Genomic DNA, 20837 nt, shown 5'->3' on the forward strand with positions numbered 1-20837 from the left:
GCAGTAATAGTGATGAACACAACCACACAGCAGGCATCAGTACAGGTTCGTAGGGACAGAAGTTTGGTAAGTAAAAGCAAACTGCGGTAGCACCTAAGTAACAGCCCACGTGAAACTAGACAAGCAAGGGAACAACAAACACTGGCTTCCTGATGACTGCCCTGGGGGAGGGGAGCATCTGAGGCTGTGGCTCAAGTGGCAGTGTTTGTCCCACATGCACTTAGGGCTGTGATACTCAGCACCACATAAAACATGCATGGTGGCACATGCCTGTGTTCATTCTTAGCTACTATCAAGTTCAAGGCTATCCTGGGCTACACAACACCCTACCTTAAAAAAAAAATGCCAGGCATAGTACTCTATTGTTGAGTAGGCTAAAACAGGAGCACTGCTGTGACTCAGGGCCAGCCTGGACTACACAGAAAAACCCTGATTCAAAAAAATAAACAAATATCAAAAAATTTAAAATACAAATGCTCTTAAAGAGAAAAAGAGAGAAAGAGAGAGGGGAGGAGGAGGAAGATGAAGGAGGAGAAGGAAGAAGAGGAGGAGGAGGAGAAGAAGAGGAGCAGGTGGTGGAAAAAGTTATCCTATTCCTTAATGGAAGCAATAATGCCTGGGCACTGGTTTTCTTTCTGGTCTTCATAAAGTGCACACATACATGACAATTATCATACATGTAATTAGGTTTTGACTTTTATTGCAGACAGGTGGTCTCACCCTGTAGCAGGCTGTACTGAACTTATTATATAGGCCTCACAAGAGATCCACCTGCTTCTGCCTCCAGTGTGTAGGGATTAAAGGCGGTTGTCATCATGCCAAAGTCTTACTGTATAATATTTTTGATCTAAGAAAAAAGGAACTGAAAGGGAAAGGACTGCGGAAGGGTACAGTACCTTGATTTTGGCACCCAGCATCTCTGCAGCATCCTTCTCCCGCCGCAGGTCCTCCATCTTTTTCTCCTTCTCCTTCAGCAGCCTCATCTTCTCCTCTGCAACCAAGCTGTGGTCCTCTACAATGGCCCGCTTCTCAATCTCCAGTTTTTCTTGCTGTTCCCGCCAGTAATCATCCTTATCATCCCCGTCCTCCTCACCCTCTTCTCCCTCCTCCTCCTCCTCTTCCCCACCCCCACCACTGCCACCACCTTCCCTCCGCTTCTCTCGCCTCTTCCTCCTGCCAATGGAACGTTTTTCCAGCTGGGCCTTGAGCCGAGCAATTTCTTCTTGGAATTCTCGAAGCAGAGCATCCTTTGGGTCCTCATTGACCCTTGGCTTGTTCTTAATGTTTTTGGCACGGTTGGCATATCTCAGAGTGGTCAGGGTCTCTTCTACATTGTAAGAGGCAGGCCCCACATTGGCTACCATCACAGTTTTGGCATTGCCACCAAGGGAATCTTGGAGAAGCCTGGTCAGCTTTGAGTCTCTATATGGAATATGGGTGCTTTTGCCATCTACAAGGGCAGAGATAACATTACCCAAGGCGGAAAGGGACAGGTTGATCTTGGTGGCTTCCTTCAGTCTTTCCCCTTGAGCTCCAGTCTTGGCTTGCCGCTCACTGCCAGCAAGATCTACAAGGTTCAGCTTTCCTACCCGGATGTGGTTTTCACCATCCAGGCCCACCTCGCTGCATTCAATCGTGATGACAAAGATTGCATGCGACCGTGAGCTGTGCTCATTCATGTTTGTAGCACCGACAGACCGGTTCTGGTTTCCCACATTCATCACATGCTCTATCTCCTTCACACTCTTCGTGACAAAAGAAGACAAATCCTTTACATACACTCCTGTATCCGGTCTCTCTTTGAGCTCTAGCCTTTTGGTCTGATCCTTTGAAAGCAAGTCTCGGATCTCTTCTTGATAGATCTCTAAGTAAGACGCCCGGACCAGGTACTGCTGATTCTGAGACCGAGAGATGTGGGTGAAGATGTGATCAAAGGAGTTGGGGATGACCCCTCTTTTTTCAGGGTCACCACGAACTCCCTCCATGGTATAGGTTTTCCCAGTTCCTGTTTGTCCATAGGCAAAAATTGTGCCATTGAAACCCTGCAGCACAGAGTCCACGAGTGGTCGGAACGTCTCATCATAGAGCTCAAACTGCTTAGCGTTCCAATCATACACAGCGTCGAAGGTGAAGGTCTTGGGCATCTCATGGGATGTGCCTTTGGGGTTCTTCACAGACACCTGCCCCAGCTTCACATCCACATCTACCACCTTGTCATAAGATGCAGCCTTTTCTTTGCCATTCATGGGCCGACAGCGGACCACCACCCGGACTGATTCTGAGCTTTTTAACTTGGACATGATGAACTCTGACCAGTTTAGCCTCAAGGGCTACAAATCCAAAATGGCTCAGGATGCTAAGGTTCTAGAAAAAAGACAAAAGTAGTGAGCATAGTACACTTGTTACTAGGGTCTGCCTGACAGCAGTGGGCACACAATCTTTACCCGAAGGTTTGCTGGTAGCCATATTTAGTTACTCTAGTACACTAGGCATTTCTTCTGGGACTTTAGCCAGCTTCAGCAGTAAAGACTCCGGTCCACTAAGATTAATTTGTATTCACCCTCAATCAATATTTTATACTACAGGATGCTTTTATCTTTTCTTACAAGTGATAGGATTACAAGTGATAGGATTTCAAGCCTGAACTATCACACCTTTGTTTTATTGCCACTGTTGTTGGTTTTTTTTTTTTTTTTCTTTTCTTTTTAAGATTTTTTTTAGTTTTCAAGACAGGGTCTCTCAATGTATCCTTGACTGTCCTAAAACTCACTCTGTAGACCAGGCTGTCCTGGAACTCGGAGATCTGCCAGCCTCTACCTCTTAAGTGCTGGGATTAAAGGGCGTGTGCCTCCCTCCCTCACTCCCTCACTCCAGAGGACTGACTTTACTTTTAAGTTATGTGTATGTGTGTTTCTGTGTGGAAAGGTGCACAACTGCAGACCCCACAGAGGCCAGAAGAGGTTGTAAGATCCCCTGAAGCTGTGGTTACAGATTGCTCTGAGCCACCTGACAGGGGTACTGGAAACTGAACTTTGCTTTGTTGGAAGAGCATCAAGCATTCAAGCCTAAGGAACCCGTCACCAAGCCTAAGCACTGACCCACCTCTCGAGCCCTTATTGGAAGTCTTTTAAAAGCCTGGATGACCTTCTATTTATGAACTACTAAATCCCTAAGGACAACAAGGTGAAACTATCAAAAATTTTAATGTGCAAGGGCCAGCAAGAGGACTCAGCGAGTAAAGGAACCCACCACCAAGCCTAAGGAACCCGTCACCAAGCCTAAGGAACCCGTCACCAAGCCTAAGGAACCCGTCACCAAGCCTAAGGAACCCGTCACCAAGCCTAAGGAACCCGTCACCAAGCCTAAGGAACCCGTCACCAAGCCTAAGGAACCCGTCACCAAGCCTAAGGATCCGAATTCAGTTCCCAAGACTCACATGGTAGAATTTCAATATGATATTCTTTAATCTTGGTATATTCCACAACTGTGCACATATGCATATATACAAATAAAATGTAATAAAAATTGTTTTCAATTTTTCAATGTATAGCCCTTTTGACTAAACAATTCTAAGACTTTATCCCACAGGTAAGTGTCTTATGTAGAGACATATCTCTTTCAGGTAATTTGTTGTGACACTGTGATAGCCAGAGAGTGGGGACAATTCCAGTTTCCATCAAGAGAGGGTGATTAAATACAAACAGAGGAATCTGGCATAGTTTTTAATGTGACCTAAGTAAATTCATACCAAGATATATTAATTAAATAAGTGAAGCACAGTGTGTAGTTTACACAGTATGAGCTTAAACAAGGGACATAAGAGTGAACCCCCCAAAAAATAGTGAACCCTAATGGAAAATCTTGAGGTCCAGCTTAACAATAGAGTAAATGCTAGCAAACAAAGGCTAAGTCAAACCCAGCACCAACATAAATGCATGAAAGGTACACAAGAAAATGAACAAGTAAAGAACTAAACAAGTGGAAGGGGAAAAGCTGGGCACAGAGGTAGCCTGGGATGCTAGCGTCTGAAAGGCTCAAGCAGGATGGTTTTGAGGTAGAGGCCAGTCTTCGCTTCATAACAAGACCTTGTTTAGGGTAGCTCAGGGCACAGTACTAGCATGTACAAGACTGTGAGTTCTACCCCGCAGCACCACAAAAATGGGGGGCATGCATGGAACATGCTCGATGGGCATCCAGTATTACAGTCTTGATGGGAGCTGTCTGGCCACACACTTCAGTTTGGGAGAGAAGACTCACGGTGCTCTGGGCTGGATGCTTGAATACCTTAGCTTGAGCTGGGCATACTTCTCCATTCTAAGAATCAATAAGAGGTGGCTTATGCAAAATGTGCTCATAAGTGAGGCTGTGAAGCAGTGTCTAAATCCAGCCGTCAGCTTAGTAGACTCTGAATGCAAGGAGGAAAAGGGTAAACACAAGTTTGTTTTTTTAAGAAAAAGAAAAACGAGCTCATTTGCGGCTTGGAAACTCAGAGGGCAGAGGACACATGCCTGGATGAGTCCTTAGAAGAGACCAGATCAAAGCCAAGAGACACAGGACTTCGGGCTCCTGATAATCTTAGGGCAGGGAATTTTCTAAATAATAGATTCATGTTTTTAAAATTCTTATTCAAAAATCCTTTTAGAGGCAGTTATCTCTCCCTTGACATTCTCCAGCCACCCAGCTTTCCTGTTCACACAAATGTTATTATATCTTTTCCCTTCATTATTGTTCTTATATGTATGTGTGGGGGTTTTGCCTGCATATTTATCTATGCATCACATGCCTGCAGAGGCGAGAAGGCACCACTGGATCCCCTGGGGCTGGAGTTACTACTGATGGCTATAAGCTGCTGTAAGGGTGCTTGCTGGGAATTGAACTCAGGTTCTCTGGAAGAGTTTCCAGTTCCCTTAAGGCATTGAGCTATCTCTCTAGACCCATTACTAGATATTTAATCTCATAATTTTCAACAATATGATGTTATTTATGGACAGTAATCCACAGTGGCTTGCATGTTGCTGCAACTTACCTTCAAGTTTGTTCCCTCAACAAATAGAGCTTTATCTTTTTTTTTTTTTTTTTTTTTTTGTGGTTTTTCGAGACAGGGTTTCTCTGTGTAGCTCTGGCTGTCCTGGAACTCACTTTGTAGACCAGGCTGGCCTCGAACTCAGAAATCCGCCTGCCTCTGCCTCCCGAGTGCTGGGATTAAAGGCGTGTGCCACCACGCCCGGCTGAGCTTTATCTTTTAATGACTGCAGCATGGTATTCCATTGTATAGATACATTATAACTTATTTAACCTCTATGCTATAAATGCACTTAAGTTGCTGGATGCGGTGGTCCATACCTGTAATCCCTGCACTTACTCAGTAAAGGCAGGAGGATTATGGGCTTGAGGCCAGGTTGGGCTACATAATTCTGTCTTGAACAAAAAATACATACACTTTACCTGTTCCTGATAGTCCACCCTGAAAAACCTAGGACACACAACTATTCCATATGTAGACAAATATACATAAAAAAATAAATCCCAAGAGGTTGAATTGCTGAGTAAAGCATGTATGTACTTGGTAGACACTGCAGCATAGAGAAGAGTTGGAGCTATCCTGAAAAGATGACAGTTGACAAATAGAAACGTCCAGTGCCACGCCTGGGATACCTCCCTCAAGCGGTTGATCAGGGTGTCCCAGAGACCCACAAATAGTGAAGATTACTGTCAGTGCTCTTGGCTGCCCACCAGAACTGAATGCTAAGAGCCTGCTTCTGAAGACACCACACACTCAGTCACAGGGGATGAGGAAATCAAGTGGTGCTGATGAGGAAGCTGCTTCTTGCAGGCTGGCTTTCACAGTGCTGTAAGGCTGCTGGGGTGGGGGAGGGTGGGGAGCTTCAGCAGTCTTCTGCAGCTTCGACCCCTGCAGACTACAGGGGCACCGCGTCCATGAGTACAACAGTGGCACAAAAAAATATGGGAATGGCCAAATAATTTCTAGCTGTACTTCAGGCCCACTCCACAGGAGTGAACCTACTGCCCCTACTTGCATAAGTGGACATAATGTCTGCACTCTGAATTTACATATCTATACATGAGCACAGCTCTCAGTTCTTCAGAGAAGTTCCCTTGGGCAAGGGATGTCAGTTAATGCTGAAACTCACAAATGGTCAGGTGCAGAGAATAAGCAGCCCCTGTGGAGTGCTCAGCCACACATGGTTCCTCTACATCCCCCTTCCCTGCACAAGGTTCAGAGACCATTATGCAAGAAAAGGCAAAAGGACAGTAAAGAACAGAGGTCAGGGAAGGCAGGAATGAAGGAGGTCTGGACCTGACAGGACTTCTACACTCAGGAACTCACAGCAGCTCTGGTGGTTTGCACAAGATCAAGCTGGCCAGCATTCTAGAACCCTACTGAGGAACCACTGACTGACCCGTCGAGGGCTTGGGGAGCGTGAGTCGGCTCTGAGTGCTGGCCCTGCTAGGTCACTCGCCCTCTAGTGGATGGGCACATCCATCAGTATACAAACAGCATTAACTGGACTTGGTGGGTTATGAAAAAGACAAAAAGTAGAGAAAAGACCAAGAAGGTGGGAGGGATGGAGGAAGGGAGATCTGCGAGAAAATAAAAGGAGGGAAAGTTAGGAAAGAACACGGTCAAGGTACACTGCATGGTGTTCTCAAAGAATTGGGAAAACTATTACACAAAAGGTAAAAATAAAAATTAGAATGAAGGGGCTAGAGAGATGGCTCAGTGGTTAGGAGACGGCTGCTCTTCCAGAGGTCCTGAGTTCAATTCCCAGCAGCCACATGGTGGCTCACAACCACCTGTAATGGGATCTGATGCTTTCTTCTGGTGTGCATGAAGACAGAGCATTCATATACATGAAACATATGAATAAATAAACCTTTTTTAAAAATTAGAATGAGGGGGCTGGAGAGATGGCTCAGTGGTTAAGAGTACTAACTGCTCTTCCAGAGGTCCTGAGTTCAATTCCCAGCAGCCACATGGTGGCTCACAACCATCTGTAATGGGATCTGATGCCCTCTCCTGGTGTGTCTGAAGACAACAACAGTGTACTCATATACATAAAATAAATAAATAATTCTTTTAAAAATTAGAATGAAAAACTAGAATATCTCTTACTCTTTTTGAAAGTGTTTTCTGTAAGTTCTGCAAAAACAGGAGTCATTTGCCTTTCTTTAGGGTAACTGGCAAAGGTACTTACAGCATCTCTACTGTATCTGTATGCTGCAATGATGATGGGTCAAAATCAGTATTACAGGCTTGGGGGTGGAGGTGGAGCTCAGCAGAGGAGCACATGCCTACTATGTGGGATACCATGGCTTCAACTCTCAGAATTTCAAAGAGAGAAACAGAAAGTTCTTCTGACACTGTCATCAGTGGTCGCTGCAGAGACTACATGTGCAGAGACTACATGTACAGAGACTACATGTACAGAGTCTATATGTGCAGAGACTATATGTGCAGAGACTATATGTGCAGAGTCTATATGTGCAGAGACTACATGTGCAGAGACTACATGTGCAGAGACTACATGTGCAGAGACTATATGTGCAGAGACTACATGTGCAGAGTCTATATGTGCAGAGACTATATGTGCAGAATCTATATGTGCAGAGACTACATGTGCAGAGACTATATGCACAGAAACTATATGCACAGAGACTATATGCACAGAGACTACATGTGCAGAGATTACATGTGCAGAGACTATATGTGCAGAGACTACATGTGCAGAGACTACATATGCAGAGACTATATGCACAGAGACTAAACTATATGCACAGAGACTATATGTGCAAGACTACATGTGAAGAGGCTACATGTGCAGAGTCTATATGTGCAGAGACTATATGTGCAGAGACTACATGCGCAGAGACTACATGTGCAGAGACTACATGTGCAGAGACTATATGCACAGAGACTATATGCGCAGAGACTACATGTGCAGAGGCTATATGTGCAGAGACTACATGTGCAGAGACTACATGTGCAGAGACTATATGTGCAGAGACTATATGTGCAGAGACTACATGTGCAGAGACTACATGTGCAGAGACTACATGTGCAGAGACTATATGCACAGAGACTATATGCGCAGAGACTACATGTGCAGAGGCTATATGTGCAGAGACTACATGTGCAGAGACTACATGTGCAGAGACTACATGTGCAGAGACTACATGTGCAGAGACTATATGCACAGAGACTATATGCGCAGAGACTACATGTGCAGAGGCTATATGTGCAGAGACTACATGTGCAGAGGCTATATGTGCAGAGACTACATGTGCAGAGACTACATGTGCAGAGACTACATGTGCAGAGACTACATGTGCAGAGACTATATGCACAGAGACTATATGCGCAGAGACTACATGTGCAGAGGCTATATGTGCAGAGACTACATGTGCAGAGACTACATGTGCAGAGACTACATGTGCAGAGACTATATGTGCAGAGACTATAATATGTGCAGAGTGCAGAGTCTATATGTGCTGAGACTATATCTACAGAGACTATATGTGTAGTTCCTATGTGCAGAGACTATATGTGCAGTCTGTATGTGCAGAGACTATATGTACAGAGACTATATGCGCAGAGACTATATGTGCAGAGTCCCTATGTGCAGAGTCTATATGTCCAGAGACTATATGTGCAGAGACTATATGTGCAGTCCCTATATGTGCAGAGACTATATGTGCAGAGTCCCTATGTGCAGAGACTATATGTGCAGAGACTATATGTGTAGAGTCCCTATGTGCAGAGACTATACGGTTAAACTTTAATTTTGTCTATTAAACAACAATTTTCTACTAATTATTTTGTAGTTTTCCATTTAAAAAAAATGAGATCCAGCCGGGCGTGGTGGCTCACGCCTTTAATCCCAGCACTCAGGAGGCAGAAGCAGGTGGATTTCTTAGTCCGAGGCCAGCCTGGTCTACAGAGTGAGTTCCAGGACAGCCAGGGCTACACAGAGAAACCCTGTCTTGAAAAACCAAAAAAAAAAAAAAATGAGATCGAATACCCACTGGTACTCACTAAGAACTAAATCTCATGCCATTTAAAGAAATTTGCACAAGGCTAGTCCATTCTTTATAGTCTTTTAGTCAAAATTGGGAATTTTATCACATGGAACCAAGAATCTATAAAGAAAACATTCAGGAGGCGAAGGCAGTTGGAGGCCAGCCAAGACTACAGACTGAGGTCCTGTCTCCAACATAAAAGGGCTGAAGAGGCAGCTCAGAGGTTAAGAGCACTGGCTGCTCTTGTAGAGCACGGGGTTTCAGCCCCCAGAAACCGCATGGTGACTCATGTCCATCTATAACTCCAGTTCCATGATGTCTCACCCTCTTCTGGTCTCTGTGGGCCTCAGGCATCCACCTTTAATCCTAGCACTTGGAAGTCAGAGGCAGGTGGATCTCTATGAGAGAGAGAGAGACCAGCATGGTCACCTTGGTCTACATAGAGTTTTCCAGGTGAGTCAGGTCAAACAAACTAACTGATGAATTCAGTTAAAAGGTATAAAGAAAATGGAGCACAGGGCCCCCAATGGAGGAGCTAGAGAAAGCACCCAAGGAGCTGAAGGGGTCTGCAACCCTATAGGTGGAACAACAGTATGAACTAACCAGTACCCCCAGAGCTCGTGTCTCTAGCTGCATATGTAGCAGAGGATGGACTAGTCAGCCATCATTGGGAGGAGAGGCCTTTGGTCTTGCGAAGATTATATGCCCAGTACAGGGGAATGCCAGGGTCAGGAAGCAGGAGTAGGTGGTTGGGCAGCAGGGAGGGGAAGGGTATGGGGACTTTTGGGATAGCATTTGAAATGTAAATGAAGAAAATATCTAATTAAAAAAAGTAAAGAAAACAGAGAACAAGTGCTGGAATGGCTCTTCCTTCTGTGCAATGTCCCCAGCTCTAACTGTGCCCAGTCGCCTCTTGTGTTGGTTAGGGGGCTAGTTTTCTTCAATTACATTCATCTGAGAAGAAACCTCAACCAGTAAAATTCCCATCAGATCTGCCTGAAGGCAAGCCTAGGGGCATCTTCAGGACCTAGGACTGACTTGCAAGCTCACTGTGGCTGGTGGCATCACTGGCCAGGTGGTCCTGGGTTGTATGAGAAAGCAGGCTGAGCAGTCAGTAGGCAGAGTCCCTCCACGGCCCTGCATGCTGGTTCCTGCCTTGAGTTTCTGCCTTAGCTTTCCTTCATGACAGACTGTCACCTATAAGCCAAACAATCCCCCTGCCTCTCCAAGTTACTTTGATCATGGTGTTTTAGCACAGCAACACAAAGCAAACTAGGACCTGCTACATCTCTCTAGATTAGCAAGCTGGTGTGGGTACCAAGGCAAACAGTGGCCTCAGAGCCTCCCTTGGGAAAGCTTCAGATGTAGCACCCAGCAGCTGGACAGAGAACCTCCATGCTATAAGGGAGAGAAGAGTGTGGAGGGTGAAGGGCTGGGCATGAGCAGACAGGCTCCTGTGCACGGCCTCCTCCTGAGGAGGGTGGAGTCCTCCTGAGGATGCAGTCTGCCTGTCCCACTCCCACCTGTGAAAACACGTGGCCTGAGTCTGTTTCATAAAACTCCCCTGCAAAGACGACCTACAGGCCTGCCCACTTCCTTACAGCTACTTTTTGAGCTGTAAAGTATGATGATAAACGAAGGAAGTGTTTAATGATCCGCATTCATCTTCCAAACTCCTAACCAGGGAAGAAACGCCTCATAATGAGTCCTCTCTGTAATCTCCTCAACTCTGAACACATTTCTTTTCTGAGCTCACCCTGCTAGGCTGGTAGCCATGTATTATTGATGTTTTACTTCAGGAAGACTAATTCTATTTCAATTCAATTTCCTGCCTCTGGGGCGTCGCATCTTGGTCTGGGTCCTCCTCCGAAGAGAGGGCATTCTCAGGACCGTGCTGCACTCTCTCTTACCTGCCTCTGTTCTCCTGCAGCTCTAATCACAGTGATAAATCTTGAGAGAAACCCAGCAGCTGGGTCAGCCACCAGCCACCGGCTTCCTGGGGACCTTGTCTGGCAGAACCTGCGTCCCGGGCAAATGCCCACTGGCTGGCTGTGCCAAGCTAAGTTCTCCAACCTTGTGGCCTGTGCCTGCTGAGAAGATCAGCTATGTGTTTCTCAGGGGAGCCATAGTCTTCCACACTCTTCCCTAAGTACTTCATTTGGGACTCATGTTGCCCTTGCTGGCTGTCATGGAGACTCACCTCCGAGTTTAGAATTTGGTGTCAACTGCATTCTGAGCAACTGTGTGTTACTAGGACAGAGGTCACAAACTGGTCACATTGTACATTAGGTGAGTTCTGTTTTTTAAAGTGTAAGTGTGGTCACTGAGACCACAGCTTTGTATATGCCACACAAGCACTCTACCACTGAACCACACTCCCAGCCCCCAGTTCACATTTTATTGACCAGGGTGGTGCTAAAAAAACAAAACAAACAAACAAACAAACAAACAAACAAAAACAGCCGGGTGTGGTGGCACATGCCTTTAATCCCAGCATTCGGGAGGCAGAGGTAGGAGGATAAGTTTGAGGCCAGCCTGGTCTACAGAGTGAGTTTCAGGACAGCCAGGGCTACACAGAGAAACCCTGTCTGGAAAAAACAAAAAACAAAAAACAAAACAAAAAACAAACCACAAGAGCCTGGCAGTGGTGGCGCACGCCTTTAATCCCAGCCCTTGGGAGGCACAGGCAGGTGGATTTCTGAGTTCGAAGCCAGCCTGGTCTACTAAGTGAGTTCCAGAACAGCCAGGACTATACAGAGAAACCCTGTCTTGAAAAACAAAAACAAACAAACAAACAAAACCCACAAGGGCAGCGGCCAGCACAGCACACTGATACACTCTTAGCACTCAGGAGGTGGAGGCAGGCGAATCTTTGTGAGTTTGAGGCCAGACTGGTCTACTCCAGCTCAGTCAGAGCTACACAGTTAGACCCTGTGTCAATCAATCAATCAATCAATCAATCAATCAATCAATCAGGGACAGCCAGTGAGATGGCTTGCTGCTAAGTCTGACAACTTTCATCTCTGGTAGGATGAGAGAATGGCCTCCCAAAGGTTGTCTCAACTTCTACATATACACAATGACAGGCACATTTATGCACACATTCTCACACACATATTCACAAACACACCCATACAAAATAAATGAATATAACTCAAAAAACCCAACCAAACAAAAAACCCAGCCCAGTGGTGCTGTCCTTAACACATGGAGTTCCTGGCTCAGTTTGCAGCATCAAAGCCCTCAGCAACTACAAATTCTGTACATAGTCCTGTCCTGATGGAACCTTGCACATGTGCAGAAACAAACAGAAACGATGCTTCTTTTTTGCTTTTGAGATAGGGTCTCATGTAGCCAAGGCCTCAACTCACTACCTAACTAAGGTCAGCTTGAACTTCTGACTACCACCATGTCTAGTTTATGCAAATACTCCACCAACTAAGCTACAATTGCAGCCCCCAGTAGTGCTATAACAGAAAACAAAATGTACACCCTCACATCCGTTTATTGGGAAATCAAAAATTAAAATATAGTACATCCACACTGCAGATAGTCCAGAACAACAGTCAGTAAAGTAATAAATAAAAAGGCTGGAGATGCCGGGCAGTGGTGGAGCATGACTTTAATCCCAGCACTTGGGAGGCAGAGGCAGGCAGATTTCTGAAATTTTCTGAAAAACCAAAAAAAAAAAAAAAAGAAGGCTGAAGATTTTTTTAACAAAACAAAACAGGTGACTGGGGGGATGGCTTAGCGGTTAAAAGCACTGACTGCTCTTCTGAAAGTCCTGAGTTCAAATCCCAGCAACCACATGGTGGCTCACAACCATCTGAAACGAGATCTGATGCCCTCTTCTGGTGCATCTGAAGACAGCTACAGTGTACTTAGATATAATAATAAATAAATCTTTAAAAAGAAAAAGAAGAAAAAGCACTGGCTGCTATTCCAGAGGTCCTGAGTTCAATTCCCAACAATAATATGGTGGCTCACAACCATCTATAATAGAATCCAATGTTCCTCTTTTGGTGTGTCTGAAGAAGGTGACAGTGTGCTCACATATATAAAATAAATAAATTATATATATATACACACACACAAAGTAATACATAAGAGGTCTACAAAGCCCAGATCAGGCCCACACGCATCTCTGTAAACACAGCTCACTGACACACAGCCGTGAGACTACTCTGCATATGCTTGGCGCTGTGGTGACTACAAATCAGCAGTGCAGTGGCTTTAACAGAGAAAATACGCTCCCTACCCCCTAACCCACAATACTTACCATCTAGACCTTTGTAGAAAAAGTTAGCCAGTCCTTGAATTGACAAGTTTTAGTCCAGACTCACCCACCAAATGGGATCCTGTCCCCCAAAACACCAAACAACCAATTTCATGTTATAGATAACAGTCTAAACCAGAGGATGACTGTCAGCTGTCCAGACTGGACAATGGAGGGAACAAGTGAGACAATTTAACTAGAGGGGAGGACAGGTTCAACTTCACCTGCAATGTTTGATCATTTCTCTTTTAAACCTAAAAAGAGCAAATGAGACCCCAGCTAAGCTTTTAACCCTAGCACTGGGAGGGAGTCACAAAACAAGTTCCATGAAAGACAACGGCTACATGGTAAAACCGTCTCAAAAGGAAAAAGCAAAGCAAAGGAAAGCCCACTACACTGGTCCATCTTTTAAAAGACACTTAGTACTGGCTGACCCCAGATGCCCAGCCAGAGGCCACTTGAGTTTGACTTTAGGATCAGTCTGGACAAAACGGTAAGAGTTTGTCTCCTCATACCTCCAAAATATAACGAAGACTTACATTTATTTTATCTTACAAGTACGCAGTTTTATCAAAAAAAAAAAGTCTAATAAAGCATAATAAAGTCTAATTAAAGCAGAAAAAAGACATTTAGCAAGGCTCTATAATGACTAGAAAATGGTTATACATGAAAAAGCTGTTTATAGGATTACATTGGTTTCATGTTGTCATGATTATAGATAAACACTCAACAAAACATCAGCCGTGGTTCACTTCAGTGATAGGAATACAGATTTTCCTGTTCTTCCAACATAGCTGTATCTCCCAAGTCCTCCTCTCATGGGTGTGTGGCCTCTTCAAACGGGGATAAAAATAAATGTCTGGCAGATCTACAGGAACAGCTCTGCAAGAAGCAGTCACAGACACACAGAGTGCACACTAATACATTTCTAATCAATACACCGCAACTCAGGTCCTCTAAGAGCCCAGGGAATGGCCAGCCAACAGATTGGCCCAGAGTTCAAGGACGGAGTGTTGGAAATGCAGCCTGTGTCATAGATCATGTGCTCTGACAGAAAAGCACCACAAGGAGAGAAAAGCAACAATTTCACCAGCCTAAGCCACCTCCACAGGCCGACTTCACCTAGAGGAGCATTAGTCTCCATATCAGGGCTCTGAAATCCTCCACAGGGGATTTCAAGGGGAGCATTAGTCTCTGTATAAGGACGCTGAAATCCTGGGGCACACCAGCCCGAAAGTACATTCTGCACCCTGGTGCCCAGGATGCCATTATCACAACGGGAGTTATAATGTTTCTAGATGGGAACAGTGGCTCACTTGTGACTCCAGCACTAGGGAGGCTGAGCCGGGAGGACCACCAGGGCTCAGAGATTTAAGACCAGTATAAGGTAGTAAGACTTTGTTGTTGAAAAATAAAGGTAGACACATACACACAGAGGAATTTATTCATCTCTAGTTATAAAAGATATAAAACATACCTTACAGACTATTTAAAAGAACATAATACTTGCATTGAGGGAATAATTCTACATTTACATTCTCATTCTCATTCTCTCTCTCTCTCTCTCCCCCCCACCCAACCACAACTCCCCACCTACTTACCTCTCTCTGAGATAGGTAAGGCTGGTGTATCTTGTGTGTCTTAGCCAGCTTCCAGCCCTGTGTAGCTAAGGATGATTTTGAATGCTTGCCCTCCTTGGCTCCACCTCCCGGTGCTGGGGTTATAGCTGTGCAACAGTGTATTGATTGATTCGGAGACACGGTTTCTTTGTATAGCTTTGGCTGTCTTGGAACTAGCTCTGTAGACCAGGCTGGTCTTGAACCCACAGCCATTAAGTACTTCTGCCTCTCAGTAGTAGGGTTAAAGGCCTGTGCCACCATTACCTGGCTAATTTTGCATTTTCTCATGAGTGAATAAAATAAAGAAGCCAGGTGTAGTATCACCTGTAGTCAAAACAATGGTAACTTGAAGGCCAGCCTGAGCCACACCTGGTCATCTTGTCTCAAAATACCAAAGTAACAGCAAAATCCAACCTCTACTTATAGGAGGGAAGAGCAAGAGCCAGACAGCAGTAGTGGCTGTCAGGTAAGACTGCTTTTCCTTAAATGAGCCAAGTGGCTGAGGGCCAAGGCAGAAAAAGAACTTCATTGTTTGCACTTTCAAAGCTACTGGGTTTTAAATCACGTGATATGTTATCTAATCGACCTTTTTAAATCATGGGCTAGAGATGCGGCTCAGTTGGTAGAAGCTTGCTGAGCATAAAAGAAACCCTGGGTTTGATTCACAGCACCAAATAAACCCAGAAATGATGGCACACAGCTACAACCCCAGCACCGGGAGGGGGAGGCAAGGAGGGCCAGCATTCAAAGACATCCTCAGTTACACAGGATTAGGAGCTGGCTAAGACACACAAGACACATGAGCCCTATCTCAGAAACATCTGTGAATAATGTTAATGGATTACCTAGTAAATTCAATTAGGGAGCTGAGGAGAGGGCTCAGTGGTTAAGAGCACTCTGCCTGTTCTTACAGAGGGCACAGGTTCAGTCCCCAGAACCCACACAGCAACTTACAATGGCCTGTAACTCCAGCTTCAGGAAACTACCTCCTTCTTGTGGCCTCTTTAAGGCAACTAAACATACACTCATACACACACACACAAATAAAAATAAAAATCCATCTTTTTTTTAATGTAGGGTAGGATTTGAAGAGATGGCTCAGCAGTTAGAGCACTTGCCTTTGCCAATAACCCTTGTTCAGTTCCCAGCAACCACATGGCAGCTCACAACCACCTGTAAACCCCATGCCAGGGATATACCACCTCTGTAGGTACAAGGCATACACGTGTAGGCAAAACAAACACATAAATATAAATCTAGAAAACTGCCTGCTATAATAAAAAAAAAAAATCAAAGCCTGACCCTTAGCGTTTGATAGGCCTAAAAATGAGCACCTGCTCTGGTACTCCACAGCTCTGTCTGAATCTCATGTAAAGGGTCACACACACCTTTAATCCCAGGAGAGGCAGTCAGCTGGATCTCTGTGCATTTGAGGCCAGTCTGACCTACAGAGGAGGTGACAACCCAGCCAGTGCTGCCCCCCTTTTTTTTTTTTTTTAAGATTTATTTATTTATTATATGTAAGTACACTGTAGCTGTCTTCAGACACACCAGAAGAGGGAGTCAGATCTAGTTACGGATGGTTGTGAGCCACCATGTGGTTGCTGGGATTTGAACTCCTGACCTTCGGAAGAGCAGTCGGGTGCTCTTACCCACTGAGCCATCTCACCAGCCAAGTGCTGCCTCTTTTAGAACCTGTCTATAAAACTAAAGTTCTATAAGTCTTTGTTTCTTCTGTCAAGTGAAGCTGGTTGGTAGAAAGCATGCCCTGAAGAAGAATGGGTGCCCTGAAGAATGATACCCAGGAGTGGGGCAACAGGACTGGAAGCCATGCTGCTCTCTGGTTAGTGAGCTTGTAAGCCTTCTTTTATCTGTCTGCCTTTTTCTTCAGATTTTTTGATGGGTTCGTGTACATAACTGAGGAGAAAAGAAGCAATAAAGCCATTCCCTGCTTGAGGAAACAAGGCTTGATTTTGGTTTGAGCATCTGAAGACAGACATATTGTCAGAGAGTGACGTGAAAGAGCATCCCAGTAAGATCAGCAGTGCCTGATCTTACTATTCATTCCCCCAATGTTGCAAGTACCATGTTCTTTTAAATAGTCAGCCCTGAATCCAAAGAGGTACCTACCCCCTGTCACAGAAGCGTTTGTCTGGGAGTGGGGCAGAAGACCCCTCTTGAATCTAACAGTAAAACGTTCAGAAATTTCCTACAAGGCTTCATAGCCACCTCATGTCTCCTTCTCCTTTAAGGTAAGGTCTCATATAGCCTTGGATAGCTATCACGAGCTATGTACCTAAGGATGGCTTTTTTTTTGGGGGGGGGGGGTCAAGACGGTTTCTCTGTATAGCCCTGGCTGTCCTGGAACTCACTTTGTAGACCAGGCTGGCCTCGAACACAGAAATCCGCCTGCCTTTGCCTCCCGAGTGCTGGGATTAAAGACATGCACCACCATGCCCTGCTTAAGGATGGCTTTGAACTCCTGGCCTTTCTCCATTCTCTTCCCAAGTGCTGACATTACACATGTGCACCACCACACCTGGCATGTTCTCTACTTCTTGTGTGTGTGTGTGGGTGGGGGGGAGGTGCATGGCTATGGGGGTGAAAATCAGAGAGCCTCTCCATTACTTCCATATTAGGTGGCTTACAGCCACCTGTAATTCTAGTTTCAGGAGGTCTGACATCTACCTTCACATGCATGTGCTGCACATATATACATGATGCAGGCACACACACATACACATAAAAATATTATAAGAATAAGTTTATTGGGGCTGGTGAGATGGCTCAGCGGTTAAGAACACTGACTGCTCCTAAGTTCAAATCCCAGCAACCACATGGTGGCTGGCAACCATCTGTAATGAGATCTGATGCCCTCTTCTGGAATGTCTGAAGACAGCTACAGTGCACTTACAGATAAATAAATAAATCTTTAAAAAATAAATAAATTTTTAAAAAAGTTTATTTTTTAAGATAGATACGAGAATTTTCAGGTAAAGTTATGCATATATAATTTGTTTCAAAATAATCAGCATGCAGTAGATGACGTTAAAACAGTGTTTTCAGCCTTCCTAATGCTGTGACCCATTAATGCAGTTCCTTATCATGTGAGGACCCCAACCATAAAATCATTTTCATTGCAACTTCATAACTGTGATTTTGCTACTGTTATAAATTGTAATATAAATATCTGGTGTGTGACTCCTGTGAAAGATCGGTTCACCCCAGAGGGGTCGAGACCCACAGGTTGAGAACATTGGGATAAGGTGAAGGCACTGTCCTAATGCTAGTGCAGGCTGGGGGTGCCGGTCATGGTGCTTGAGATTTCCAAAATGGAAAGGAGGAAAAAAAAAACACTCTCTGGCTTCTCACTGAATAATTTCTTTTAATTATGGTTGAAATATATATGGTTGAAATACCTACTACCAACTCAAGCTCCTGGGAAGGCTGAGTCAAGCATGCTGGGAAGCTAAGGCCAGCTTGAGTCCAAGAGGAACTTAGTGGTAGGACCTTACCATGATTTCCTTGACTTTTCCTTATTGGAATTTTTTTTCCTTCTCCCCCACCCCCAAGATAGGTTTTCTTTGTCTAGTCTTGACTTTCCTGGAATTTGATCTGTAGACCAGGCTGGCCTCTAACTCAGAGATCTGCCTTTCTCAGTCTCCCACATGCTGGGATTAAAGGCGTGCACCACCACCTCCTGGAAATTTTATTTTCTTAAACAGGAAAATTTCCCCTTAAAAAGGGCTGCAGAGCGAGCATCAGCAAGGGGAGATGGTGCCTGTCAGAGCATCTCCACTTCCTTCCCGCTCAGCCTGCAAAACCGAAGACCACCTGCCCATAATCATCTTAGTCACCTGGGCTGACACTATATGTTCCACAATTTACCAGCGAGCTTTGCGCTCAGCTTCCAGGATTGTCAGCAGAGTCCTGACTGCTCCCACCCCTGGGCTGCTAGAGGCAGCTCCTATTCCGCCCAGCGTGTCTCCTACACTGAAGCCCACACAGCCCCACTGAAACCTGTGCAAAGGTGCTATGGCAGACTCCAGCATGAGTGACAGTTTATTAATGTCCCAAACCTCAGTTGTCTTTCTACTTCACCTGGACCACACCCACATCTATCCTGTGCTCTAGTATGAGAAAATGAAAGTGCTGTAACAGGCCCAAATTTTAAAAACCAACCAACCCCACCCCATTATCACTGGTGGGAGAGAGATCTCGAATGCAAATTATGATTTAACTACATCAGTATACTAAAGATAGATCTGCCGGCAATGAGCTCAGTGTCTGCAATCAGGTGACAGAGTGAAGAGACACAATGTGTCACCAGGATTAACTGATCCTTAAACACTCCCACCTCAAGAAGCAATGCAGACCTGTGGTACTAACAAGAGGGCTCACTGTATGCTTGGAGAAACGCTCTGAGCGCCCCACCCAGAAAGTCTGGGAGAAAGCCCAGCATAGAGGCACCAAGGGAGAAGATGTCCACCTCAAGGCCCAGTCATGTGTTTGTGTATGCAGCTACAGACATACTTAAACATACACTAAGAGAGAGACAGACACTGAGGTCCAGGCAGGTTGACTGATTTCCCCATGTCACAATACAAGTGACAGAATTTTCTGTGATAGCATTGGCTTGACCAATAGATCTTCTTAAATATATATATATATATTTTTTTTTAATTTGGGGGATGAGTTTCAGACAGCGTCTTACCATTTAGCCCTGACTGCTTGAACTCACAGAGATCCAACTGCCTCAGCCTCCTGAGTGCTGGATTAAAGATCTGAGCCACAGCCTTTTTTTTTTAATACTGTGTTCATCTATTTTGTTGTGCACCCATGGGTGAAGGTCACAGTGCATGTGTGGAGGTAGGAGAACAACTTGCAGGATCTGATTCTCTCTGTCCACTGTGTGTCTGGACTTGAACTCAGGCCATCAGGCACCTTTATCAGCTAAGCCATCTTATCAGCCCTTAACCAAGAAGCTTTCTTTTTTTTTTTTTTTTTTTTTTTTTTTTTTGGTTTTTTCGAGACAGGGTTTCTCTGTGTAGCCCTGGCTGTCCTGGCACTCACTTTGTAGACCAGGCTGGCCTCGAACTCAGAAATCCGCCTGCCTCTGCCTCCCGAGTGCTGGGACTAAAGGCGTGCGCCACCACGCCCGGCCCACCAAGAAGCTTTCTAAAGGCACTGAATGAAGGACTTCTGTACCCTCCCCTCTTTCGTGTATATGTAACAGGCAGGACTAAGTGAGTTGAGGGTTAAGTGACTGGGAAAAGAAGCTCAAGACTCCAGCTTCAGCTGTGTGAGGCCGGCAGCAGCTAGACTACTTCAAAGGATAAGGCTGGCCTGCCTATCTAGCCCAAAGCTGGGTCTGTAGCCTCATCCATCAAATACTGAAGAAGATTCACCATTACTCTAAAACAGTCAAAGGAGTTTCCCATCTCCTCAAACATCCTTTGAAGTCACTTTTTGGTTGGTTTCTTTGTTGAGATGGGGTCTCTTATAATGCCCGCTAACCTCAAAGGAACTGTGTAACCCCAAACAACTCCTGACCCTTCTGCCTCTACCTCCTGAGTAGCACTCAGGATTATAACCAAGTCCCACCGCACCTGGTTGCTATTTGCATTTCAAACTAGTTACCCAGGCACAGAAGAGAAAGACCTCGGACAAATGGATGCTGCGGTCACTGCTCATCTGAAAAACAGCAGATGGGGCTGAGTATGTCCCTCAGTGGTGGAGCATGTGCTTATCGTGCAAGAGGCTCTGCATTCTAAGGAACAGGGGGAGGGAGGGAGGGAGGGAGCAGTAGAAGGCCAGCTTGATGGTTCAGTGGATGGCCGAGTTTGACCCCTGAAACCCACAGAAAGGTAGGAGATGTACTGACTCTACAAAAGTCCTCTGAC

The 20837-nt window shown here is 45.2% G+C and overlaps 1 protein-coding gene across 1 annotated transcript in view; it reads right to left on the reverse strand.

Annotated features, from left to right (window-relative positions):
• Kif3b (kinesin family member 3B) overlaps positions 1-20837 on the reverse strand; it is a 43515-nt gene that overhangs the window by 14099 nt on the left and 8579 nt on the right. Inside the window, exon 2 of the mRNA XM_021150026.2 lies at positions 897-2364. Within this exon, the coding sequence (XP_021005685.1) occupies positions 897-2300 (1404 nt within the window). The 5' untranslated portion in view covers positions 2301-2364. The remainder of the gene's footprint in view (positions 1-896; positions 2365-20837) is intronic.

Source organism: Mus caroli, unplaced genomic scaffold, assembly GCF_978045245.1.
Source record: "Mus caroli unplaced genomic scaffold, Mus_caroli_1 scaffold_2, whole genome shotgun sequence".
NCBI lineage: Eukaryota > Metazoa > Chordata > Mammalia > Rodentia > Muridae > Mus > Mus caroli.